General features: G+C 36.7%; 1 protein-coding gene across 2 annotated transcripts; it reads left to right on the top strand.

Annotated features, from left to right (window-relative positions):
- The first annotated feature begins 917 nt into the window (after positions 1–917).
- LOC143026442 (cytochrome P450 3A56-like) lies at positions 918–24,631 on the top strand. 2 transcript variants are annotated; one of them, XM_076186833.1, is made up of 7 exons: positions 918–1,106; positions 10,572–10,627; positions 11,818–12,925; positions 14,429–14,560; positions 22,338–22,444; positions 23,177–23,311; positions 23,599–24,631. In XM_076186833.1, the coding sequence occupies exons 3-7, from the start codon at positions 11,822–11,824 to the stop codon at positions 23,702–23,704; spliced, it is 1,584 nt and encodes a 527-aa protein (XP_076042948.1). In that variant the 5' UTR covers positions 918–1,106; positions 10,572–10,627; positions 11,818–11,821; the 3' UTR covers positions 23,705–24,631. The 2 variants fall into 2 exon arrangements, with proteins under 2 accessions (XP_076042948.1, XP_076042947.1); XM_076186832.1 differs by lacking the exon at positions 10,572–10,627 and having other exon boundaries at positions 921–1,106.
- Positions 24,632–26,607: the final 1,976 nt, after the last annotated feature.

Here is a 26,607-nt window from a genome sequence, read left to right on the forward strand (position 1 = left end):
ATGAGTTAACGTATAAACAATAATAGATTATTTACATTGTATTGTCAGTGGGAAAGAATGTTCTGGATCAGACTGCGAGGGATTAGACCAACCTACAATAAACCCCATCAAGATAAAAAGAGGATACGAAAAATATGCAGTAAATGGAATGAATACACAGAAGTGATCACAACTTCTGAAATACTGTTGCAGTTATAGAGCAACTGAAATTTCCCTGGCCCACAGGAAACCATATAAAGGACCAAACCCAAAGCGATTCATATTTTCTTCATGGAGAAAAATGGAAACAAATCCCGATCTATAAGTTTTATTTTTCATTAGTGATATAAATCTATATCCAAAATTCACTTATTGTTTGCCCTCCACAATTACGTGCATAATGATAGACTCACTGTAGAGATTGTGTTCTAAGTCCAGACGATTCTATTCACTTAAGGGACAGAAAAAATCGCCTGCATTAACCAGAACAAACGACGCCGTCATCAGATCATAGGAAGTCATCAAAGGAATGTCGATACAAATCATCATGTGTTACGCGCCAACATGGATGAAGCGATGGACACTAGCCAGTTGCCACTGCTTGCAATTATTCATCATTTCGTCACTCGGGGAGAAAGAGGGAGTTCCCTCTGCTGAATACAATCGCGACAACAGCCAGACCATACGTATTTAAGTCGTCAATATTAGCAAAAGGCTTAACACAAATGGTGTTTGCTTTATAGGTGTCACTTGCTGAAAGTGAATATGTTGACATTTCAGGTCGTAGCAGAATCGTTCGTATTGTCAACCCACAACCAATGATTGTTTACGTCACAGATAACATTTGTTTACGTCACAGATCTCTCATGAGAATATTTACAAAACTATATAACCATCACTATATCCCTTAACCTGCTTGAAGGAACATTTCGTTAATGTCCAATTACCGGGAATGTCATAATACGCGGGAGTGTTGGTTGAAGATTCGAAGTGCAAGTTGGTGTACCCTTGGCCTTGACTGCGATATGTTCCCTGGCCGCAAGTCAGTACCTCAACTATCGTACGAGGGTGTAGATGTACTAAACGGACCGCTCTCGCTTGTATATAGCTGACCGCTACTATCTCGGGTAAGCTATGAATATTTAATAGGGTCATTTGTGTATAATTGTAATCTAGTTTTGGGAGACTGGCCGCCACTGTTTATGAAGTGGGCGTCTCACAAGGTTGACGCTATAGCGGGGCTGCAATCGACGAGTAGTTTTACCTTATTTGCGCGGCAAATTCATTCCGCTAACAATAAGAGACGTGCATGTGAAGATTTCTTCCGTCGGATAGACAGTTCATAAGCAGGGAGTATAAACATATGAATTGAATTTTGCGCTGAAAGTGTCTTCCCAAAATTGAAGAAATTCAAGTATCCTGTAGACATTGTTGTACATGGAGTGACGTCACTGACGAGCGCATGATGTGGGATCTTGTATGCTATGTGACCTTCAACATCACCCATACTTTATATATATATATATATATATATATATATATATATATATATAATATATACATATATATATATATATATATATATATATATATATATATATATATAACTGTGTGTGTGTGTGTGTGTGTGTGTGTGTGTGGGGGGGGGTAAGGTACCCGGAGGGGTTGACACTCGGTTTTTAGAGTGGCTTATGATCTCGATCAAATTTGTATTTCCTCCTCCTTTTCACGTAAGACGAGCAAGGAGACCTGATCCCCTTTTCCTACTACTATAAGCCAGTGACAGTGAAACACGTTAACAAATCATACACAGCAGATCAATATTTCTTACAAGAGAGACGAATAAGAAGGCCCGAGGACCGTTGGCAGCCGCTGCGGGGCTCCGAGTGTCTGATGAATATATTCCTAGACCTTTTTCATCATCAACATTACAATTATTTTCTTCTCATAGTTATGCAATATATTGTTGTTATTGTTATCATTATTAGTGGTACTGTTGTCATTATATTATTATAATTATTATTATTACTATTATTATTATCATTATCATTATTATTATTATTGTTATTATATTTAGTAATGTTGGAATACGGGGTTCTATCATACTGCGAACATCCACAAGCAAATAAAAGGTTTAAACCCTGGCAGGAAAGCTGCATCACAGTAGATATTGTACAACTCGGAAGAAAGACGATTGGCATCCGGAATATCTAAAGCAGATTTTTTTTTTAAAGAAGATTGATGAACTCCCTAAAAAGAATTCTGTACACATATACTGCGATGGGTCTATCTTGAATAATGGGCGAGCAGGATGTGGAGTATTTATCAGAGACTACTCTTGTAATGGCAGTTATATTGATGAAACAATTAGCAGAAGACTTGGTGACAATATATCATCCACACAGGCTGAGTTACATGCCATCCATGAAGGATTAGAATTTGTAAAAACGATGGTTAAAGACATATATGTACTTGTAGATAGTAGAAGCTCTTTGGAAGCTCTTCGAAGTAAACAAAATGATAACCATGTAATAAACGCATGTAAACAGATTGTTATAGGATTACAAGAAAGGAATTGTCATGTACAATTTATATGGATACCCTCACATGTGGGAATCCACTTGAATGAAATGGCTGACGAATTGGCTAGAAAGAACAATATACTGTCTACATCCTTTTGATGTAAATTATCAATAAATTTTTCAATTCAATTATTAATATTATAAGTGGTAACTTATTATTGTGTATTATATTTACGAACATTTTTAGTAGCAGTATTCATAGTATTAAAATTTATATAAACATCATGGACATAAATCTTAATTTCAATATTAATTCTATTACGTATGCTGTGCGACGACGGCAAAGATCTTCATTATCCTTATCATCCCCACTTGTTCGCGTTATCTGACGTTGTAATCCACTCTCCCTTCGTCAGGCCTGTAGGGGCCATCACACTGGATTATTTTTTCCTCCGACATCCTACCTCCAACATCCATTTAAATAACTCGAATATGACTTCGCTAACAGAACTCTAGACTTCTCTAAGAACATTTCAACATTATGTCTAACATTCGTCTAGGTTTATAATTTCTTAGTTCGTTATTCAGGTTTGCTATATATGATGGAAAGATAATTTGATATTTGGAGATTTGAAAGATAAATATTGTAACCGAAGTCGTTGTAACAGTCTGGATTGCTACATAAGAAGGGACTTAATGCAGGCGAGAAATACCTTGATGGTGATTTCTTCGTTTAATTAAGAATATGATCTGGCGATACAGGTTGTACAATTAGGTCCTTGACCTAATACTCCTAGTGCCTGACCTTGACCTCGGCACTGCCCTGTGGAGTCCCCTCAGGCTTGTGACCTGGCCAGATCTCTCTTCGGCGACACAGCCGTCCGATAATGAAGGGGGTTAGTGGGTTGTCGCATGTGACACGTGTTAGTTAACAATTCTAGGCAATGGTTTTTATTTCCGTTATATAGGAGTTAGTCGTATGGTTGGTGGCTATGATTAGATATGGTGTATGTGTTAACTTACGGTAATGTAATTGGGGTAGGTATGAGAAAGGGTTCAATGTATCTGGTGACATTTGGCATCTTTTTGTTGCAAAATGGGAACATCCTGTTATGGATTGAGGAAGTGATGAGGTTTGCAAAGATAACAGATCTTGCTCAAGACGAGCACCATGTCACATGTGTGTGGGTCACGTGGTTGGTTGGTGATGGTTAGTAACGGTTACAGTCGTTTTTACTCAAACGAACTCGACGGTCGGCGCTGGTGAAGGTCGTGGAAACCCAATGTGATAATCACCCCTTTAGTAGCTGTTATTGCCCCTCGCCGAAGAGGTTAACGAAACGAGTTTAAAGCTCTTCGGGAAGAGCCGAAGTCAGGTCGCCTCCACACGAAGTCAAAATATGTGGAAGGAGACAAGCAATGGTGTGGTTGCTTCAAAGGCGGGAGTGATTTTTTTTCTTATTGGTTCCCTTTCCCGATCTGGGATAATTGCTCTATTTCGGAACCCCTTTATTAACTTAAAACCTTACCTAATTTTTTTTCCATTGTGTCAAGAATCACAATGACACGTGTGATGTTTTGGAAAAACATAACCTCAAAATGTCGTAGGATAAATATAACGTCAATAGGCCCTGGAGCCAAATCCGGGTTGAAATTGAGGACCGTTTTCGGCGGGAGATGGTAGTTGTCACCCGGGGAGGTTTTGTATTCGGTTACCAACAGTGAACATATACCCCGGGCGAGTACCCAGATGATATCACATCCTGAAGATGTTGGAGATAAAAAGGGAGGAAGGTGACCATACCTGCCCGCAAATAACCGTCCCCTGGCATATGATCCCCTTCCCCTTTCATTAAGGCAGTTCGCACACCAACGCAACCAGTTGCATTGAGACTGACACTTTTCATTAAAACCTCGCAGATCGAGGCAATCGCACTTTTAGTCGCCTCGATGTGAGAGCTTCTAAAGAAACCAATGTGTCGGTCGCAATACATTTGGTCGCAGTGTCGTATGCAACTGGTCGCAGTGTCGTAAGTAACTGGTCGCGACGTCGTAAACAACTGGTTGCAGCGTCGTAAACAACTGGTTGCGGCGTCGTAATCAACTGGTCGCGTGTAACAGGGCGAGAGATACCTTGATGGTGACTTCTTCGTTTTATCAAAAATGTGATCTAGCGATTATTACACGTTGTACAATTAGGCACTTGACCTAACACTCTTGGTGCTGGGCCTTGACCTCGACGCTACCTCCTCCTAGCTACGTGACTTGGGGAGTCTCCTCTGCCAGGCTTGTGACCTGGCCAGATCTCTCCTCGGCGGCAAAGCCGTCCGATAAGAAAGGGGGTTAGTGGGTTGTCGCATGTGAGATGTGTTAGCTAACAATTCTAGCCATAGATGTTAGTTCCGTTATATAGGGATTAGTTGTATAGTTGGTGGGTGTGGTTAGATATGGTGTATATGTGTTAACTTACGGTAATGTAATTGGAGTAATTATGAGAAAGGGTTCAATGTATCTGGTGACATTTGACATCTTCGTGTGGTGACGCTGGGAGCATCCTGTCATGATCTTAGGTGTTTTGGATTGAGAAAGTGATGAGGTTTGCAAAGATTATAGGTATTGCTCAAGGCGAACACCATGTCGCATGTGTGTGGATCACGTGCGTGGTTGATGATGGTTAGTAACGGTTACACGCGGCGTCGTATGCAACTGGTCACTGCATCGTAAACAGGTCGTGGCGTCGTAAGCAATTGGTCGCGGCGTCTTAACAAACTGGTCGCGGCGTCGTAAACAACAGGTTGCGGCGTCGTTAGCAACATTTTGCAGTGATGTGTGAGATGCCTAAGCCTACACTGAATCTGGACATATAATCTTTAATCTTTGAGCTCATATGCTATTTCATAGATAATAATATCATCTAAAATTATTAAGAAACATCCAATGTATGCTTTCAGATGGTAAATACAGTACTGTGATATTGTAATATACAGTAAAGGATATGAGTGATATTTTATGTAAACATTTATTTTAGCAAAACTGTAATATACAAATTGGATATAAAATGTATAGGGGTTAGTTGGCAAGACTCAACTCCCTCCTTTGTTGAAGATCAACAATAAACTTATTGAATTGAATTGAATTGAATAATCTTTAAGGAAGGAGGAAGAAAAAGACACTTGTCTAGGGCCGAGTTTGTTCCTGACCTGTTTCGCTTACAGCTCCTTCCTCGAACCTGTCACAATGACTCAACATATAATCTTTCCCAGATAAACTGATTCTTATCAGTCGATCAGATAAGAGGATTCCATCTCCTCTGCGGTTCATTGAGGCGAGATAGGACTTTGACGCGTCTTATAGATATTAATTATTATTTCATTATAAATATGAATTATTGTTGATTGGTTATTCTAATGTGATAAATGAAAGGGTTTTAATTTTCCTTTTGCCTGTGGGTTCTTAACCTTTTTTGGTTGCGATCTTTTATGTAAATGATAAAATACTTGTGCTTTCTATATTTTGTTTAACCTTAGATAACAGTGACTTTGGAATTCTTCAATCAGGATCAATACTTTGATAATATTTTGAATAGGAATATTGGGAAAATAATAAATCCACAAATCCTTGGTGACCTATGGCTTGACGACCCAAGGGTTAAAAACCGCTGGTTTAAGGGACGGTTACCCTTCCCTGATGTGAACTGTGACAGTTTCGGCATGAGTGAAGGCGTCATGCAGAAATGCATGAAACAGTTCGAAAGGGGGGGGGGGGGGAGGGGGCAGAATAAAATAAGTAAACCCCGGGGATAGTCGAGAAGTTCCGTATTCTAATAAATTTAAAGTGTAGACAGGCAGCAAGTCTTCCAAACAATAGACAAATGTTATTGAAGGTGATCTTACTTTCTGAAATCCGGATTGGAGATTATGAGCGCCTGCAGACATCAGAGTAGTTAGAACTAAAGAAACCGTCAGCAAGAGAAAACAATGCAGAAAGGAGCATCACCTCCCAGTAGAATTTGTCTGTTCACTTCAGGGGGGATTGGGTGGGTCACATACTTGAAAGAAATGGCTATTTGGCTGCTGCCAAAGTAGAGGGCCTTTGCTGGTTTCATCCGGGGTGAGTACAAAGGACATTCGTCCTTTGTCTTGTGACTAACGTCCTACTTTATCGACTCGTTTGAAACGCCAGGCACTTTTATTCGTTTGAATGAGGGTCCTTAGTACTGCAAAAATAATAGAAAAATAAAGAAATAAACAAAACAAATATAAGCAGGCGAACAAATACGAGAACAAGATAAATAGATACGAAATAAGTGTTGAATAAATACAAATCTGTAAGGAAGCATGTGGCATTAGTACATGACAGGTTATCACGTGGACGTGCCTGGCCACGTGACTGCCTGGGGGAGTGGCGTGCCAAACCCTGACCTTTGTGAAGAAATTTCGGTGAGCGAACTCAATGGACGGAGGACACCCTCCTCTCACCTAATCGCGATCTCGGCCCGCCGCGAGGAAGGCTTTGCATATCAAGTTGCCCAAGAGGCGGTTAGGAAGTCGTGTCTCTCGCTTCTCTTGACCGTTTGTTGTTTGCATGGTGATGAACTGAATGAAATAGTCTTGGTGCTGGGTGCGTTTGGGATGGGTGAAGGGTGGGTGCATAACTTGGCTGTCCATCCCTTATAAGGAGGAAAGGACCTTTTTTGGAGCATGCATATGTATTTACCTAGTTTTACCTAGTTCTATTTTACGGGAAGAGACCTATGCTCGTAGTCACCTGCTATTGTATCTTTCAGCATCCAGTTTGATATTAAATTCTTGGATCGTTTTTGCACACAGTTTTCTCACTCAGTCTGTTCCAGATATCTATTACCCTGTATGGGAAGCTATTCTTTTTCAGATCTCTTCTGTAACTATCCTTTTTAAATTTATTTTCATGTCCTCTTGTTTTTCTTTTATCTCACTTTAGAGTTTAGTGTGTGTGTGTGTGTTTATACACATTGTATATATGTGTGTGTGTGTGTATATATATATATATATATATATATATATATATACAGAAGTCTCACTTTACTGTGAAGTATGTATGCGACAAAACCACAGGAGAAATTATAACGAAATGACTGTAAGACCTTTCGTATATTACATCTTCAGACAAGATCATTTCTGTGGTTTTGTTGCACACATACCTACGATAAAGTGAGACATATATATATATATAATATACACATATACATATGTATATATATATATATACATACATATGCCATAAAACACTAGGAACGTGTGATTTATGAATGCAAGGTAACCACTTAAGAAAATAAACAAACGGAGCAGAGCGCTTTCGTATATTACATCTTCAGTGTAAATTACACTGATGTATTATACGAAAGCGCTCTGCTCCGTTTGTTTTTCTTAAGTGGTTACCTTGCATATGTGTGTGTGTGTGTGTGTGTGTGTGTGTGTGTGTGTGTGTGTGTGTGTTGAAGTATGGAAGACAAATGAGTGGAAGGGTGGTGAGTTAAACACAGAGAACAGTTGGAGTTTTTTTCACTGACGTTTCGTCCTTACCAGGGCATTCTCAAAGTACATACAGTTTCAGAAAATTAACAGCTTATATAATCCATCCTTGCCGTGTTCCCCTCCCTCTATACTCTCATCCGTCCTCTACACTTTTCATGTGACTCCGACCATGTCACTTCTCCCTCCGTTCTCAATTGTCCTTTTTACCTCCTTGATAATCGGAGTACCTACCGCTCCTGCTAATTTTATAAATCCTTCCCTATGGTTGATGCAGGGGTGGGAAGTAATGTAGGCTGCCTCCACTATTTTTATTTTCTTTTTCTCTAGACCTTTGTGGAGCACCTCGATCTTGTTCCAATCTGGAAGATGACCACATTGGTCTAAATGAACTACTAGCGAGTTGGAGGTTCTGTGAGCTCTGACGTCATTTTTGTGCTCATATGTCCGTAGCTCCACTGATCTTCCCGTCTCTCCTAATATCCTAACGGACAACCACCACATGGTATATTGTAAATCGCGCCTTTCTCTATATCCTTTTCTGATTTATTTATATTCTTGACAACTTCTCCTAATTTTGTACCCGTGGAGAAAGCAACGCTCACACCCGCTTTTGTGAGAATATGTCCCAACTCCTCCGCGTACTTCGAGTTGGGGACGGACAAAAACCCCGCCCTGACTTCTCCGGACCAGTCGTCCTTCTTCCTTCTTATTATTATCGTTGGAAGAAGGACGACTGTTTGCGTAAAATAATACTGAGTGCAATACATTGCTTGTATAGAAGAACATGATTTAAAGGAATACTTGCTTACAATAGCTTGTTGCAAATAAATTTATAATCATGTAATAATACCGTCATAGAAGAAGAATGTTGAACTTCTTATTTTGTTACTAATGTCTACAATACACGCTATTATAATTATCCTTGTAGTTGCGATTATTCAAAACATTTATTATATAGGAAATTTGAGGATTATGCTCATTCTGATTTTAATGTAAACTGTATAGGTGCTTTGTTTTGTTTGACGGTTTCAATAATTTTCACGTTATGTATAATGTGGATTTATGTATATTAATTTGTAATATACTCGCAGGTTGAAATACATGATTACGACAGTCCACGGAGTTTTAGTGTGAAACAATAATAATAAATGAATAAATAAAAACTAATAATGTAAATAACAAAATCCATAAATAAATGCATAGGTATAGTTAAATAATAAATAAACAGGTAAACAGTAAATAATAATAAATTGACATATGACTAATAATAAATGAGAATCAAACAGGCAAATGATAACAAAACAAAAACAAATAATATAAAATAAATGATAATCATTACAGCATCTTGCTTAGGTGTTTATCTAAATTATTCTTAAAGCTTCGAACTGAACTACATTGCACTGCCCCTGCAGGAAGTTTATTCCATTCATTAACTACACGGTTGGCGAAATTCTTTCTACCCACTTCCAAATTGAATCTATTTCCGGACAGTTTGAGACCATTGTTTCTAGTCTGATTCTCATTCAGTGAAAATTTTGTCACTTTTGATGTCAATTCCCTTTAGAATTTTAAAAACCTGTATCAAGTCACCTCTGTGTCTACGCTTTTTTAGGGAAAACAGATTCGTGTGTTTTAAGTCGATTTTCGTATGATTTATCTTTGATATTTGGAATCAGTTTTGTGGCTCGCCGTTGTACTTTTTCCAGTCTGTCAATGTCTTTAATGAGATTCGGTGACCATACGGAAACAGCATATTCCAAATGTGGACGAACTAACGATTTATATAGCTTGCTAATGAGTGATGGACTTTTGAAGTCAAAACATCGCGCAATCAGTCCTAGAATCTTATTTGCTTTCTCAGAGGCTGAAATACACTGCTTGGATGATTTGAGGTCGTTACTGATAATTACGCCGAGATCTTTTTCACTATCCACTTTTGTTAACGAATTTCCAAATAACTTGTAATCGTACTTACTGTTATTTTTACCAATGTGCATTACCTTGCATTTACTTGTGTTAAATTTCGTTTGCCATTCTCTTGGGACATCTCCGGATATGATGGATTTCTTGAAAATATTTTCTAATGGAACAACAATCTCATTTTTCATTTCCATTAAGATTCTTGGATGCCAACCGTCAGGCCCTGGTGTTTTATTAACTTTGAGTTTATCTATACACCTTTTAATTTTTTATTTTGTTATATTTACCGTAGTGAGTAAGTTTACCCAAGACTTTTCATAGGTTTCGGTTTGGAGCTCACTTTGAGGTGTTTCGTTTACGAATACCGAGCTAAAATAATTGTTTAGAATATTACACATTCCTTCATTTAAACATTCAAGTTGACCGTCAGCAGATAATAGTGGACCAATGTGATTCCTAACAACCTTTTTATCTCTATGTAACTATAGAATTCATTGGATTTATCAGCGATATTCATTTCGTTTTTTTTTTCTTCTAAATCTCTGTATTGATACATAACTTTCATAGTCATTAGGTGCACCCGAGCACTTATATTTCTTATAAGCCTGTCTCTTTTTAGCAATATTTTTTTTTTCAGTTTCTTTGTCGAGCCACTTTGGGCAAGCCTGATTTGGGGGACATCTGTCCCTAAATGTAAGTATGAATCATCTTAGTGTATTTTGAAATATTCCCCACTTCTGATATATATATATATATATATATATATATATATATATATCCAGCGCTCTCCAAGGTAGTAATACACGGATACACATTCAACATTTTTTTCTGAGTCGATGGCAGCTATTCTTAAAACAAGTTGAATTTGGCAAGATGTATATGCAATTGTATATATATTTACTATATATACAAGCACCCGGACCTGGCTTCGCCAGGTGTGCTTGGCCTACGGCGTAGCTCGCTTCGCTCGCGAAGGAGTCTTCAGAATCTCTTAAAGGAGTCTTCAGAATCTCTTAAAGGAGCCTTCAGTCTCCAAAAGAAGTCGTCAAAGTCTCCCGACGTTGTCGTCAAATTCTCTCGCTCTTTCTCTCTCTCTCTCCCCCTCTCTTTTTCGTTAGGTCAATCATAAAGGCAATAAAATTTCGGAAGGTGGTCATAAAAACGCCAGGAAATTTTCAAAACTGATCAACTTTATTTTTTTATGTATATAGATTCTCTTGGCAATATTTCGTAAAGATTCTCTTAGCAATATTTCGTAAAGATTCTCTTAGCAATATTTCGTAAAGATTCTCTTGGTAATATTTCGTAAAGATTCTCTTGTTAACATTTGGTAAAGATTCTCTTGGCAATATTTCGTAAATATTTTCTCATTAATATCTCGTAAAGATTCTTTTGTCAGAATTCCGTAATTCCGTTTATATGTATATAGATTCTCTTGGCAATATTTCGTAAAGACTCTCTTAGCGTTATTTCGTAAAGATTCTCTTGGTAATATTTCGTAAAGATTCTCTGAGTCTGAGTCAGATGTGTCCCCGGGAGTTAGTATTTCCGGTGATGACTCATTTCCGGAGTAGGAGGTTGGAAGGTTTAGAGAGAAATATTTTTTTATGTGTGTATATATATATATATATATTTATGTGTGTATATATATATATATATATATAGTATTTATGACAAACTGTTGACTAATATTTCATAAATATCTTATTTCTAATGTATTTTCATGATTTATATTATTTCATAATTTTTAGTCAGTTTTGCATTAGTTCCTTTATATAATTGGAGAGCCCTTATTAGTTCATTAATATATTTTGATTGTACATGTGCATATTTGTTTTGGTTAAGCAGATCTTTGGTTGATTAATTTTTAGAATTACTTGCAGCCAAATGATGGAGCCCGTGTGGAGTTTACTGCGACTGTGGACGCGGGAGTCCACTTGGCTTCTTTTGGCTCTGGCACTCCTCCTCTACGCTTGGAATTGGATTCACCAGCGAAGGAGCCACCACCGCACCTTCAAGGACCTTGGCATCCCGGGGCCAGATCCCCATATCATCTACGGGAACAACCACCAGCTCCGAAAGAAGGGCGTCGTGGCCACAGATGTCATGAACCAGTGGAAGGAGACATACGGGGACATCTTCGGATTCTACGTCGGTTGGAAACCCATGATGGTCATCCTCGACCTGGACAAGATCAAACAGATTCTCATCAAAGAGTTCCATAACTTCGCCAACCGGCCAAAGTTCGTGATTGAAGCTCAGCCCGTGATGGATACGATTGTGGGGTTAAGAGATCAACGGTGGAAGGACGTGAGGTCCGTATTAGCCCCGACGTTCTCCATGATGAAGATGAAACAGATGGCCGGGATCATGAACAGGAAGGTGGACACGCTCCTGCAGATAATCAACAACAACAAGGAAGAACCTATCGAGTTTTATTCCACTTACCAGGGGCTCACATTGGACGTGATCAGTGAGTGTGCCCTGGCGATGAAGACGAGTTGTCAGTGGGATCAAAACAACGATCCCTTTTTCGCTGCCGTCAGGGCGTTCCTCAAGAACGCCATCAACCCGGCCATTCTTATGGCGCTCTATTTCCCCATCTTCGGCAAGCTCCTGTCCTTCATCAGCAACAGATTAGCCCTCTCTGGTCGTATGACGCAGATGATTGTGTCCAACGTGAAAACGGTCATTTCCATCAGGAGGAAAAACCTCACCCAGAGGAACGTGGACGTTCTTCAGCTCATGCTCGAGGCTGCCGAGTCGATCCACTACGAGGCCGAGGCCACCACGAAGTCGAGTCCGATGCCCAACCCCCCGAAGCCGACCAAGAAGCTTCTCACTGACGAAGAGATCATCGCAAATGCGTGGGTCTTTATGCTCGGAGGGTTTGAGACGACGGCCAGCACACTGACATACACCACCTATCTCTTGGCCACTCACCCTGAGGTTCAGGAAAAGGCCTACAAAGAAATATCTTCAAGTCTCGGCGTGAGTAACTGCCGTTTTTTTTTTTCTTTTCTTTTTTTTCTTTTTAGGAAAACATCTCAATTTCATTGGGGTTATGAAAATATTTAAAGAGAATAGTAGAACGGAGTGATGGAGAACAGTGATCAACACACATTGGGTAGGAATGGCCTTCAGTCATAAGATAAAGCTGTGTGTCTGGTCCGTAGGGGATAAGACCGATAAGTAATATGGAAGGTATTGAAAGGTAAGGTTTTATGTTCTTTTCAGTTTTCCATTCACTATTACGTTTCAATTTGCACATCCGTCATGTTATTGTCAACGAATCCTTCGTGGTCGACATAGCTGTACTGTATTGGCAACTCCCAATGGATTGTTTAGTTTTTTATCTACACAGATTCTTATTTATTTAACAGCATCATCTCAATTGTATTGGAAGAGTTCGATGAATTTATACCGTTTTCTATAACTGGCCGTTTACATGTTGTGAGGGCTCGTGGTGGTTAGAGATGGGGAGCGGGCGACTAAACGTCGTGCTACAATTATTTCGCAAGTTCTCCCAAGCACGGTATGTATCTCTAGAAAAAAAAAATGCAAGGACAAATTATTGTTGAAATTGATCTGTTCTCTCTTCCGCGTTCATGATGACTAGCTATCACTCATACCGATAAGGACTTTGGGAACTCGTTATCCACCTCGATCCAACAAATAGGTGTCCAGCACCAAGAATGCATGCGGTCTGTTGTCCTCTGAAATGTTTACTTCAAACGTCTTTGATAAAGTTTCTATGAAGTATCGAATTTTTCGTTTCAGTCAGAACCAAACCTTGCTCTTGATCAATAGACTTCCTTCTCTCTTGTTTCTTTTCTTTTCAAAAGGACCATGGGAATTTAATACGAAAAATCATAGTTTCACTTTTTATCAAAGGATTACAAAGGCGGAGCATGCAGACAGGAGACCTTTTGGTCCATATCTAGGTCGGATGCGAAAAAAAAAAAAACTATAATAATGTAAATAACAAATAAAATACATAAATGCATAGGTATAGTTAAATAATAAACAAACAGGTAAATAGTAAATAATAATAAATTAACATATAACTAATAGTAAATGAAAATCAGACAGACAAACAAAACAAAAACAAATAATATAAAATAAATTATCATCACAGCATCTTGCTTAGGTGTTTATCTAAATGATTCTTAAAGCTTCGAACTGACTACATTGCACTACCTGTGCAGGAAGTTTATTCCATTCATTAACTACACGGTTGGTAAAGTTGTTTCTACCTACTTCCAAATTGAATCTATTGTTAGATAAGTTTTGAGCATTCTCTTTAACTAATGTCCTCAGTAACTATGATACTCGAATTCTGTAGCTATTATCAACATTATTATACCATTATCGTTATTATTATCATTACTCTTATCAAAATTAGTAGTAGCACTTGTAAATGGACACGGTGGCCATGTGAATATTTGCCGTAACTTTGAGTGACACTAACACACACACCCCCAATGTCCACAGAAATCTGTGGATACCGTGAGTTACGACCAGATAATGAAGCTACCCTACCTGGACAAAGTCTTCAGCGAGAGCCTGAGAATGTACCCGCCCATCGTTACTTTCATTACCAGAGAAGCTGCCAAAGACATAGAGGTAAGGCACTGCTGCAGAGGGCTCGGTCTGAGTGGAGGATTGTGGGGACACCCCCCCTCCCCTCCCATTTTTTGTAGACTGGGATCATTATATTTTGTATTCTCCCCTTTCAATCCCCCAAACTTTTCTAGGTGAATATCTAGCATAATTATTGCTTTGGTAGTAACAGATAACTCTAGACAAAGTACAATCTAGAAACAGGTAACAAGGTATATATATATTTATGTGTATATACATATATATATTTATGTATATAATATATATATGTATATATATATTTATGTGTATATATATATATATTTGTGTATACATATATGTATATATATTATATATATATGTGTGTATATATATGTATATATATGTGTATATATATATATATATATATATATATATATATATATATATATACACACACACATATATTTTGTATTCTCCCCTTTCAATCCCCCAAACTTTTCTATTATTGCTTTGGTAGTAACAGATAACTCTAGACAAAGTACAATCTAGAAACAGGTAACAAGGTATATATATATATATATATATATATATATATATATATATATATATATATATTTATATTTATATATATATATATATATATATTTATGTGTATATATATATATTTGTGTATATATATATATATGTGTATATATATATATTTATATGTATATACATATATATATTTATATGTATATACATATATATATATATATTTATATGTATATACATATATATATTTATATGTATATACATATATATATTTATATGTATATACATATATATATTTATATGTATATACATATATATATTTATATATATATATACATATAAATGTATATGTGTATACATATATATATATGTATATACATATATATATGTGTATGTATATACATATATATATGTATATGTATATACATATATATATGTATATACATATACATATATATATGTATATACATATACATATATATATATATGTATGTATATATGTATATACATATATATATATTTATATGTATATACATATATATATATATATATATATGTATATACATATATATATTTATATGTATATACACATATATTTATATGTATATACATATATTTATATGTATATACATATATATATTTATATGTATATACATATATATATTCATATGTATATACATATATATTTTTATGTATATACATATATATATTTATATGTAGATACATATATATTTATATGTATATACATATATATATATTTATATATATATATATACATATATATGTTTATATGTATATACATATATATGTTTATATGTATATACATATAAATGTTCATATGTATATACATATATATGTATATGTATATACATATGTATATTTATATGTATATACATATATATATTTTATATATGTATACACACATGTATATATATATATATATATATACATTTATATATATGTATACACATATATTTTTATATATATGTATACACATATATATTTATATGTATACACATATATTTATATATATGTATACACATATATATTTTTATATGTATATACATATATATATTCATATGTATATACATATATATTTATATGTATATACATATATATATTTATATGTATATACATATAAATTTATATGTATATATATATATATTTGTATATATATACATATATATGTTTATATGTATATACATATATATGTTTATATGTATATACATATAAATGTTCATATGTATATACATATATATGTATATGTATATACATATGTATATTTATATGTATATACATATATATATTTATATGTATATACATATATATATATTTATATGTATATACATATATACATTTATATGTATATACATGAATCACAATGGCAAAAGCCGACAAGACTGTGAGAATAAACACCTTGTGAGATCGAAACCTTTATTAGTACTACGTTTCGCTTGTTACAGCTTTTTCAAGTACAGACATGACACACACTCTGAGCACATATAAGCCAACAGTTCCTTCCCTGTTGGCTTATATGTGCTCAGAGTGTGTGTCATGTCTGTACTTGAAAAAGCTGTAACAAGCGAAACGTAGTACTAATAAAGGTTTCGATCTCACAAGATGTATATACATATATATATTTATATGTATATACATATATATATATTTATGTATATACATATATATATTTTTTATATACATATATATATTTATGTATATACATATATTTATGTATATAACATATATATGTATATAATATATATATATTTATATGTTTATAAATATATATATTCATATGTATATACATATACTTATATGTATATAAATATATATATATTTATATGTATATACATATATATATGGAGGTGAGGTGGCAAAATGAAACGTTAAGGCTAGAGTATGGAGCTTTATTCAGAACCAGACGTTTCGACCTCTTGGGCCTTCCTCAGTGGACTGAATACAGAATAAGAACCAAAGTCCGTCAACAGCTTACATGATGATCTGACGACCCTGCGTGACCTCATCCCGGTCACGTTGTCCCCCCACACTTGCCGACCGCCAGTTGTGCGGACGTTTGACCCCAGGACATAAACCCCTTACGAGAATTTGTGGTTTTCTCGGTGGCAATGTGTGCAGCCTCCAAAGCTTTCCTTTTCCTTTTTCCCATTTTCCTATGTAGAACGTGGGCTTCCTTCCAGTTTGGCAAATTATTTTCTTCATCGATTTGAACTACTGGGGCATTTGATGTTCTGTGATATTTCACATCCCTCTTGTGTTCTTATGTGTGTGTGTATATATATATATATATATATATATATATATATATATATATATATATATAGTGTACTTTAGGGCGCAGGTTCTCCTTGATACACACTGAGTTAAACACCACAGCATTGTCACAATTATTTATCTTCTTCCTAATATTTTCAATTCTTCTCACTATAGTTCTGACTTTGGGAGGGTGATCGAAAATCAATTGTCCAAAGTTCTCCATTTTAATAACAAATTTGACGTTTCGACTTCAAGGAGTCATTTTCAAAATAATTATATTGTGTAATTGTGTTGTGATAAATGTAATTATTTTGAAAATGACTCCTTGAAGTCGAAACGTCAAATTTGTTATTAAAATGGAGAACTTTGGACAATTGATTTTCTATCACCCTCCCAAAGTCAGAACTACAGTGAGAAGAATTGAAAATATTAGGAAGATAAATAATTGTGACAATGCTGTGGTGTTTAACTCAGTGTATATGTATGTATGTATGTATGTTCTTGTGTTCTTATGGGTTTATGTCCTGGGCTCAAACGTCCGCACAACTGGCGGTCGGCGAGTGTGGGGGGACAACGTGACCGGGATGAGGTCACGCAGGGTCGTCAGATCATCATGTAAGCTGTTGACGGACTTTGATTCTTATTCTGTATTCAGTCCACTGAGGAAGGCCCAAGAGGTCGAAACGTCTGGTTCTGAATAAAGCTCCATACTCTAGCCTTAACGTTTCATTTTGCCACCTCACCTCCATATTTGTCTGTCTCTACATACATATATATATATATATATGTATATATATATGTATATACATATATATAATATATATATATATATATATATATTACGGTGTTTCAAAAAAATGAAACTTGTTGGATTTTTATGAGCAACCTCTCATTTCGTTCCTTTTCATCAGAAAACTATTTTAGCAAAATTTTATACTGTAAAGTCCACATCTTGATGTCGCGCAGAGCTACAGAAGTCAGTACCTATACAGAACTCATGGAGGCATAACGTGTTCACTCCTGTCTTGTACAACAGTGAGTTGTTCATCTCTGTGAAGTGCACATAACATTTTAAGGGTACGTATTTATCATTATTTATCTAAATCTCAAACATTTATTAATACATATAGCAACGAACGAGTTACCACAAAACATGCTTCCGCTCACTGGAGAAGTGTTGAGGGTTTTGGAATGGCATGGCAAGAGGAATCCCAGAAACTTGACTAAGGCTATACGAGAAACCACGCTAAAAATTCAAGAGCAATGGGAAAAGGCCAGTATTCCCACAATCGATCATTGCCACATCCTCAAAAAAGTGAAGAAGCTACACTACACGATGAGTATGCGGCCCTCAAGAAATCCAAATCCCGAGTCTGGGAAGGCAGTGGAGAACAGAACGTCTTTTCAGGTCAAGCTGAAGCAGTTGTTTGACATAGCTCATCAGGATGCAATGCAGTTGATGACAATCAAAGAAGATCGCGATTTTCTTGAGGCTCAAAGGAAGCATCGACGAGAAGGAAAGATGCTAGGATTGGACCAACATTGGGTTGGTAAAGAGGAAAGGAAAAGGAAACGGATTATGACAGAGACGAAGAGATTGCAACGAGAAAAAGAGGCATACGAGGAAAGATTTGCGAAAACTAAGTATGAGTCGTCGTCGTCTTCTTCATCAAGTCCCCTAGATCAAAGTCCATGTACATCTCCAGTCAAGAAATCTTGCAGAGGTAGGAAAGCAGCCGTCATTAATGCAGAAGTCGCCGCAGCTCTTGATCGAAGCCAGGTAAGCAGTCGAGGAGCAGTGACGGTACTTGTCCCCTTCGCCTCCGCCCTGGGGTCAAACGTGAAAGAACTCAGTCTAAGTGCTAGCACAATCCACAGACATCGCAGTAAACATCGTGAAGAAAGAGCCGCCGAAATCAAGGCGTCTTTCTCTCCAACAATTCCCCTGACTGTCCACTGGGATGGGAAGTTGATGCCCGCACTAACTAATGGAGAAGTAATGGATCGCCTTCCTATTCTTGTTTCTGGAGAAGGAGTTCTCAAGCTGCTTGCTGCCCCGGTCACCGATGGTAAAGCTGAGCCGGCAGCCACCACAATTGTTAACGTCATCAAGGAATGGAACCTTCAAGAGAGGATTGCAGCGCTTTGCTTCGACACGACTGCCACTAACACCGGTCCCAAAGGCGGTGTCTGTCTGCGTCTGCAGCAGATCCTTGGACGTGATCTCTTGAATCTAGCTTGTCGACATCATGTTTTGGAGCTTCTACTAGAAGCGGTCTTCTCTGCATTGGTTCCAGAGGTGTCACGGAGCCCTGATATCACAATTTTTCAGCAATTCGAAGAGTTTTGGCCTTCTGTGGATAAAACAGACTATCGGACAGCCGAAGATGCAATTCGAAGTACATCGTGGGCCAGTGATGTCCTCAATTTCCGCCAAAATCAGCTACACTTTAATCATCCGCGTGACGACTACAGAGAGCTCCTTGAGTTGGTCATTGTCTTTCTTGGAGGGGTGCCACATGGCTGCCAAAGCATCACTTTTCGAAAACCCGGGGCTGTTCATCGAGCACGATGGATGGCGCGGGCCATATATGGCTTGAAGATGTGGATCTTCCTTCCCCAGTTCTCTCAGCATCGACAACAAAGACCCTCGTCCTCCCGTGTAGCACGATCGGGCATTCTGGAGAATCTGAGTGACTTCTGCATTTTTCTTGCCAAGCATTACGTTCGTGCCTGGTTCTTGGCACGTTCAGCCGTCAGTGCTCCCCGTCATGACATCGCCATTTTCAAGGCTCTGGAAGAGGAAGACAACGAGATCGTTAGGAAGGCAGGAACGAAGACGCTGGCACGCCATCTCTGGTATCTGTCTGAGATTAACGTTGGTATGGTACTCTTTGATGAAGAACTGTCTCTTCAGGAGGAGTTGTTCGTCGCAAACATGAAGGCAGTTGACGGATCCGAAGAGACTTCTCCCCGTCTTAGGACTCTTCCTAATGGATTGAAAGACAAGACTGTGGCCTCCTATGCAACTAAAAATACCAAGAGATTCTTTGAACTCATGAACATCGACACAAGTTTTTTTGACAAGGACCCGGCAAATTGGAAAGATAACCTTTCCTATCAAGCTGGTCTGCAACGAGTTGAGAGGCTGGTTGTGACCAACGATGCAGCTGAGCGTGGGGTGGCTCTGGTCCTCGAATTCACGAAGAGTGGAAGGACCAAGGCAGAAGACCAACTTCAGTTCCTTCTTCAGGTAGTCGAAGCCCACCGCAGGGAATTCCCCCTGTCGGACGAAATCCTGCCTCATGAAAAACTTGAAATGAATTGCGCGACATGATACCATTGGCCGATGCTCTTCAAATTTTTCTCATTTGATTTTTTAGTTAAAAGGAACAAAATAAAAGGTTGCTCATAATTCTCAGTTGAATTTGAATTTTTACCCCTATAACTGTGAAACACCCTAATGTATGTATATATATATATATATATATATATATATATATATATATATATATGTATAAATATCTATATATACATATATGTATATACATATATGTATATACATATATATATATATATATATATGTATATACATATGTATATACATATATATGTATATACATACATATATATATATATATATATACATATATGTGTATATATATGTATATACATATATATATGTGTATATATATGTATATACATATATATATATGTGTATATATATGTATATACATATATATATATGTGTATATATATGTATATACATATATATGTATGTATGTATATACATATATATGTATGTATATGTATATATATATATATATATGTATATATATATATATATGTACGTATATGTATATATATGTAATATATATATATATATGTATGTGTATATATATATATATATGTAATCAATATTGATACAATTGCGCAAAATTGTTTTCTTTTTAACGCAGGTGGTGTAATCGAAAGTGTGCTGGTCTCGCATTCGTGTAGTTCTGGGTTCGAATCCCGCACTCCTTTCTGATTCCCAGCAGTGACTTTGTTACCTGCCCTAACAGACCTCAAAGCGCAGCTCCTCAGCACCTACTGGCGTAGGATCCTTACCTTCTTAACCCATTCAACTCCGATGACAAGATGTCTTGTCATTTGGTCAAATAAAACAAAAAATCATAAAACACCAAAATGTTTGATCAAACACCAGAAAAATATGACGTCAATCCTCGCTTCGCTCGCAGCGAAGCGAGGATTGACGTCATATTTTTCTGGTGTTTGATCAAACATTTTGGTGTTTTATGATTTTTTGTTTTATTTGACCAAATGACAAGACATCTTGTCATCGGAGTTGAATGGGTTAATAACAAAAAATGAACGATACTCCTGTCACGAACCTTATACAATAACATCAAGAGAACGTAGTAGGCATGCAATTACTCTCATTTTCACGTTATATAAATGCTTTGTCATAGTTTGGGGGCTTTTGTATCATATCAGCCCTCCCCCTCGTACACGGCTATAACTTACAGATTCTTAACCACCCCCACTCCCACTTTTGTCAACAAAACGAGCCGCCCCCTTGCAAAGGTACTTGAAAAGGGCGGTAGGAAAAAATAATAAACATGAAAATTGTCTAAATATTCACACAAATTATGTTTAAGAAAAAAATAATGTTGGCCCGCAAATATTCGTCAGTGATCAGTTTGAACATTCTAAAGGAAGACGTGATATCTTAAACAATTGCTGTACTTTCGTATTCGTAATCGAAACTTTCCAATGTGAAGTAATCTAAGCCTCGTGGTATGTTCGGCGGTCCATGGGGAAGAAATCATGCAAAAGTAGTGATCAATTTATCATTTTATTCCATATGATATGATGATGATCATCGCCATTATCATAATTTATCATTATTGATTATGTTCTCATTCTTGGTGTTATTGTTTCTTATATTATCATTTATGGTACTGTTGTAGAAAATTATTATATTTTGATGTTACTGTTGTTGTTGTTTCAGATCGACGGCCTCTTCATTCCAAAGGACATGAGTGTGATGATCCCCGTCTGGCAGATCCATCGAGACAACCGGTATTGGGATGAGCCCGACGTCTTTAACCCGGAGAGGTCCGTAGCAAGTTTCGCTTCACTGTCTGCCGCTTCACGCCGGGCCGATTCTCGTCAACTGTTGTGAATTTGAATAGCTAAAAGATTTCGCTTACAGTATTCTAAACATCTCCAAGAACATACCAGCAATGTGTCCTATACTTGTGTTGTCTTTGCCTCTCGTAATTTGCCATCCACTTTCTCAATATATGACGCAAATGTATACATTAGGAGATTCGAAAACAAAAAGGTTGTAACCGAAGCCGTTTCTGCTCAAATGAACTCATAACAGTTGACGAGAATCGGCCCTGTATGAAGTGGCTCAAGCGACACACAATCACGCCCAGCTCACGGAGTGGAACGCTTTCACGAATACTGGAATTCGTGACTATCGCTTGAGTAATCTTATGAGTGTGTGATGTGTATTAAGTCCCATCATTACCCAGAGATCGTACAGTATTGCAAGAAACTTGTTATACCGCACCATTTGAGGGTTACAAGAAATCCCGACAATCTTTTACATATCGTCAGTGCAAATATTGTTTCTGCCCCATGATGCTGACAACTAATTTTACTCGCGCCTGACACAGATTGATTGCTATTTTTACTGTTTTAATGTATTTATTGTGTATTCAAATAGTAATAATAATAAACATTATAGGTTCCACCCAGTTTATGTATGCGCAATAAGTGAATAGATGGACAAATAGAAGACAAATGGAAATATGAAAAATATAATAAATTCTCTTGTAGGTTCGACCCGGAGAATAAAGACAGGCACCCAATGGCGTACATTCCGTTCGGCGCTGGGCCCAGGAACTGCATTGGCATGAGGTTCGCGCAGCTCGAGGCTAAGGTAGCCATGGTTAGGCTCATGCTCCATTACAGGTGAGCCTCTCTCTCTCCTTCTCTCTTGCGGACACCCGAATCTGACCCATGTGATGCCGAAAATAATGAAAATATAAAATTTCCATGTTTATATGAGACCAATTTTGTTCGCAAAAATCAGTTTTATTACAAAACAACTGAATTGTAATGCATGAATTATTCGACACTGAAAGATATATGTCGAACTGTTATATATTACAGTCAGGTTCAGATGAAAGAGAGAGAGCAAATAATCTAGTAACCGTTTGAATTTATGAAATGCCGTTGACGCATCTTATTATTTGCAGGTTCGAAGCCTGTTCCAAGACGCCCGTTCCTCTCACCTTCGAGATCCCAACGGTCGCCATCAACCCATCCACGGGCGTATTCATCCGCGTCGTCCCCAGAGAATGAAAACAAAGACAAAACGACAATTGCGTATTAAAGTTTGTCCACTGATAGAATATTAGAGGCAAATTCTGAATTTCGTTTAAACGCTGTAGATTATATGGAAAAATCACATACCCAAAGACTTTAAGAGAGAAAAAATGAAAAGTAAAAATCAACAACCATAACTACCCCTACGCACCAAAATTTGTAACCACCTTGTAAAGTATCAGAAATAAGATTTGAATGGAAACGGATTCTGTCCCAATGAAGAATAACAACTGTTCCACGAGTGTCAATAACACGGTCCCACAACAGCCAGCAACGCTCATTGGGTCCTCTTACCCATCTGAAAAGAAGGGAACATTAGTATTGTCTGTCTATTGAAATAAACGCCATGTGAGGACGGAGCTTTTGTTAGTACGACGTTTCGCTTGTTCCAGCTTTTTCAAGTATATAGTCGTAATACACCTGGCATTAAATAAGAACTGAAGAAACGACTATGTACTTGAAAAAAGCTGTAATAAATGAAACGTCGTACTAATAAAGGCTTCGTCCTCACATGTGGTATTTATTTCGATAGACTTCTCAGCAACTGCCACTTTCATAGTGTTGTCTGTGTTAAATTAGTGTAGGTTTGTTCTGCGTCGCTGGCCTCTTAAAGTAAAATATCCGAAAAGTAGCTGAATCATGTTTGGGATGTAAAGTAGTAAACACGAGTAAGAGTGACCTAGGTTGGAAATCGTGTGTTGTCTTACAATATGTGAAAATGTGTTTGGACTGATTTGATAATAAACCAGATGACAGCCAAATTTTGGTTGAACTTTGTGTTGGGAAAAATAGATATAATTTTGAACAAATGTGAATCGAAATTTACAAAGGAAAATTATTATTATTTTCTACAAATTCTATGAAGTTGGGCAGCAAGATTAGATTTTGTTTGCGTATCTGCATTACAAAGGATTACAAAGGCAAAGCATGCCGACAGGAGACCTTTTGATCCATATCTAGGTCGGATGCAAAAAAAAAAAAAAAAAAAAAAAAAAAAAAAATCATAATAATAAATTAAAACTATAACAATGTAAATAACAATTAAAATACATAAATAAATGCATTGGTATAGTTGAATAACAAACAAACAGGTAAATAGTAAATGATAATAAATTGACATATAACTAATAATAAATGAAAATCAGACAGACAAATTATAACAAAACAAAAACAAATAATATAACATAAATTATAATCATTACAGCATCTTACTTAGGTATTTATCTAAATGATTCTTAAAGCTTCGAACTGAACTACATTGCACTACCTGTGCAGGAAGTTTATTCCATTCATTAACTACACGGTTGGCAAAGTTGTTTCTACCTACTTCCAAATTGAATCTATTTCCGGACAGTTTGAGACCATTGTTTCTTGTCTGATTCTCATTCAATGTGAAAATTTTGTCACTTTTGATGTTGTCAATTCCCTTTAAAATCTTAAAGACCTGTATCAAGTCACCTCTGAGTCTACGCTTTTTTTAGGGAAAACAGATTCATGTGCTTAAGTCGATTTTCGTATGATTTATTTTTGATATTTGGAATCAGTTTTGTGGCTCGCCGTTGTACTTTTTCCAGTCTGTCAATGTCTTTAATGAGATTCGGTGACCATACGGAAACAGCATATTCCAAATGTGGACGAACTAACGATTTATATAGCTTGTTAATGAGTGATGGACTTTTGAAATCAAACGATCGCGCAATCAATCCCAGAATCTTATTTGCTTTCTCAGAGGCTGAAATACACTGCTTGGATGATTTGAGGTCGTTACTGATAATTACGCCGAGATCTTTTTCACTATCCACTTTTGTTAACGAATTTCCAAATAATTTGTAATCGTAATTGCTGTTATTTTTACCTATGTGCATTACCTTGCATTTACTTGTGTTAAATTTCATTAGCCACTTTTCAGACCATTGCTGTAATTGATCTAAATCTTCTTGAATATCTAATTGGTGAATATATCATACGGGGTGAATATATCATACTTGAATTCTTAGGATTACAAATAGAATTCGCATTACATGTTATATAATTGAATAGAATGTATATTTTCTTTGATCAAAGCTTATTTTGATACTCCACCTCCGACACTAGTCCTTCAATAAGTGGTGTCTGCAAGTTTGTGTACGTGTTGGTAAGGGGGGGGGGTTAACTTTGACACGCGACGACGCCACCAACCGTCACAGTTTTAATCTTACCCTGTCGTTTTGAAATTTGTTTCCCTCAGCTGAATAAAATACAATGACAGATAAATCAAAATGGATCAATTGTAGAATCCGCACGTGCGCTTGGGGTTGAGATTAGTAATTGATTGTTGTTGACGGACACTACAGTTAATTGTGGTTCGTGACACATAACCTAAGCTAATATTATACAGTTGATTACGGCTCGTGACCTAACCAAACCTAGCATATGTTAGGGTGGAAAGTCTACAGCTGATCAGTGGAGGTTTTTACAAATGACCCATCAAGATATATTTCATTACAGCTGAAAGATAAGAAATTTTCGATTTGGAGATGGGGGGTGTGTTTTCAAGATTATGTATGAAAACCACGCACGCTAACATGGAACATGCGGACATTACTGGAACCACTCCATTGTGATATAATCGTCATTATGCTCAACTAAGATGTTTTTGGCAGGTATTTCCTTGTGTAATATATATGTTCAGTTTCCTTGAATATATATTAATTGATTCATGTACCATTTTTGTTAGGGCTCTGTCAAGACAATATTCTTTTAAGGTAATTTTCCTTTTTTAGATTTAAGAAAACTTTGACTGGTCAAGTGACAGTGGCGTCAGCAAGAGTAAATTTCTTTGTCAGTGGGTCCCTTCCCTGACTTTGGAACTGCTACATTAGCTCTGTGTCAGAAATCAA

This window comes from Oratosquilla oratoria, chromosome 6 (genome assembly GCF_046742065.1).
Source record: "Oratosquilla oratoria isolate Oo_2021 chromosome 6, ASM4674206v1, whole genome shotgun sequence".
NCBI classification, from domain to species: Eukaryota; Metazoa; Arthropoda; class Malacostraca; order Stomatopoda; family Squillidae; genus Oratosquilla; species Oratosquilla oratoria.

Bases quoted from the DNA above. Each gene is read 5' to 3' on its own strand.
- LOC143026442 (XM_076186833.1), top strand. From the start codon at position 11,822: ATGATGGAGCCCGTGTGGAGTTTACTGCGACTGTGGACGCGGGAGTCC. The intron at 14,561-22,337 runs GTAAGGCACTGC...TTGTTGTTTCAG, and splicing joins AAGCTGCCAAAGACATAGAG to ATCGACGGCCTCTTCATTCC. The intron at 23,312-23,598 runs GTGAGCCTCTCT...TATTATTTGCAG, and splicing joins AGGCTCATGCTCCATTACAG to GTTCGAAGCCTGTTCCAAGA.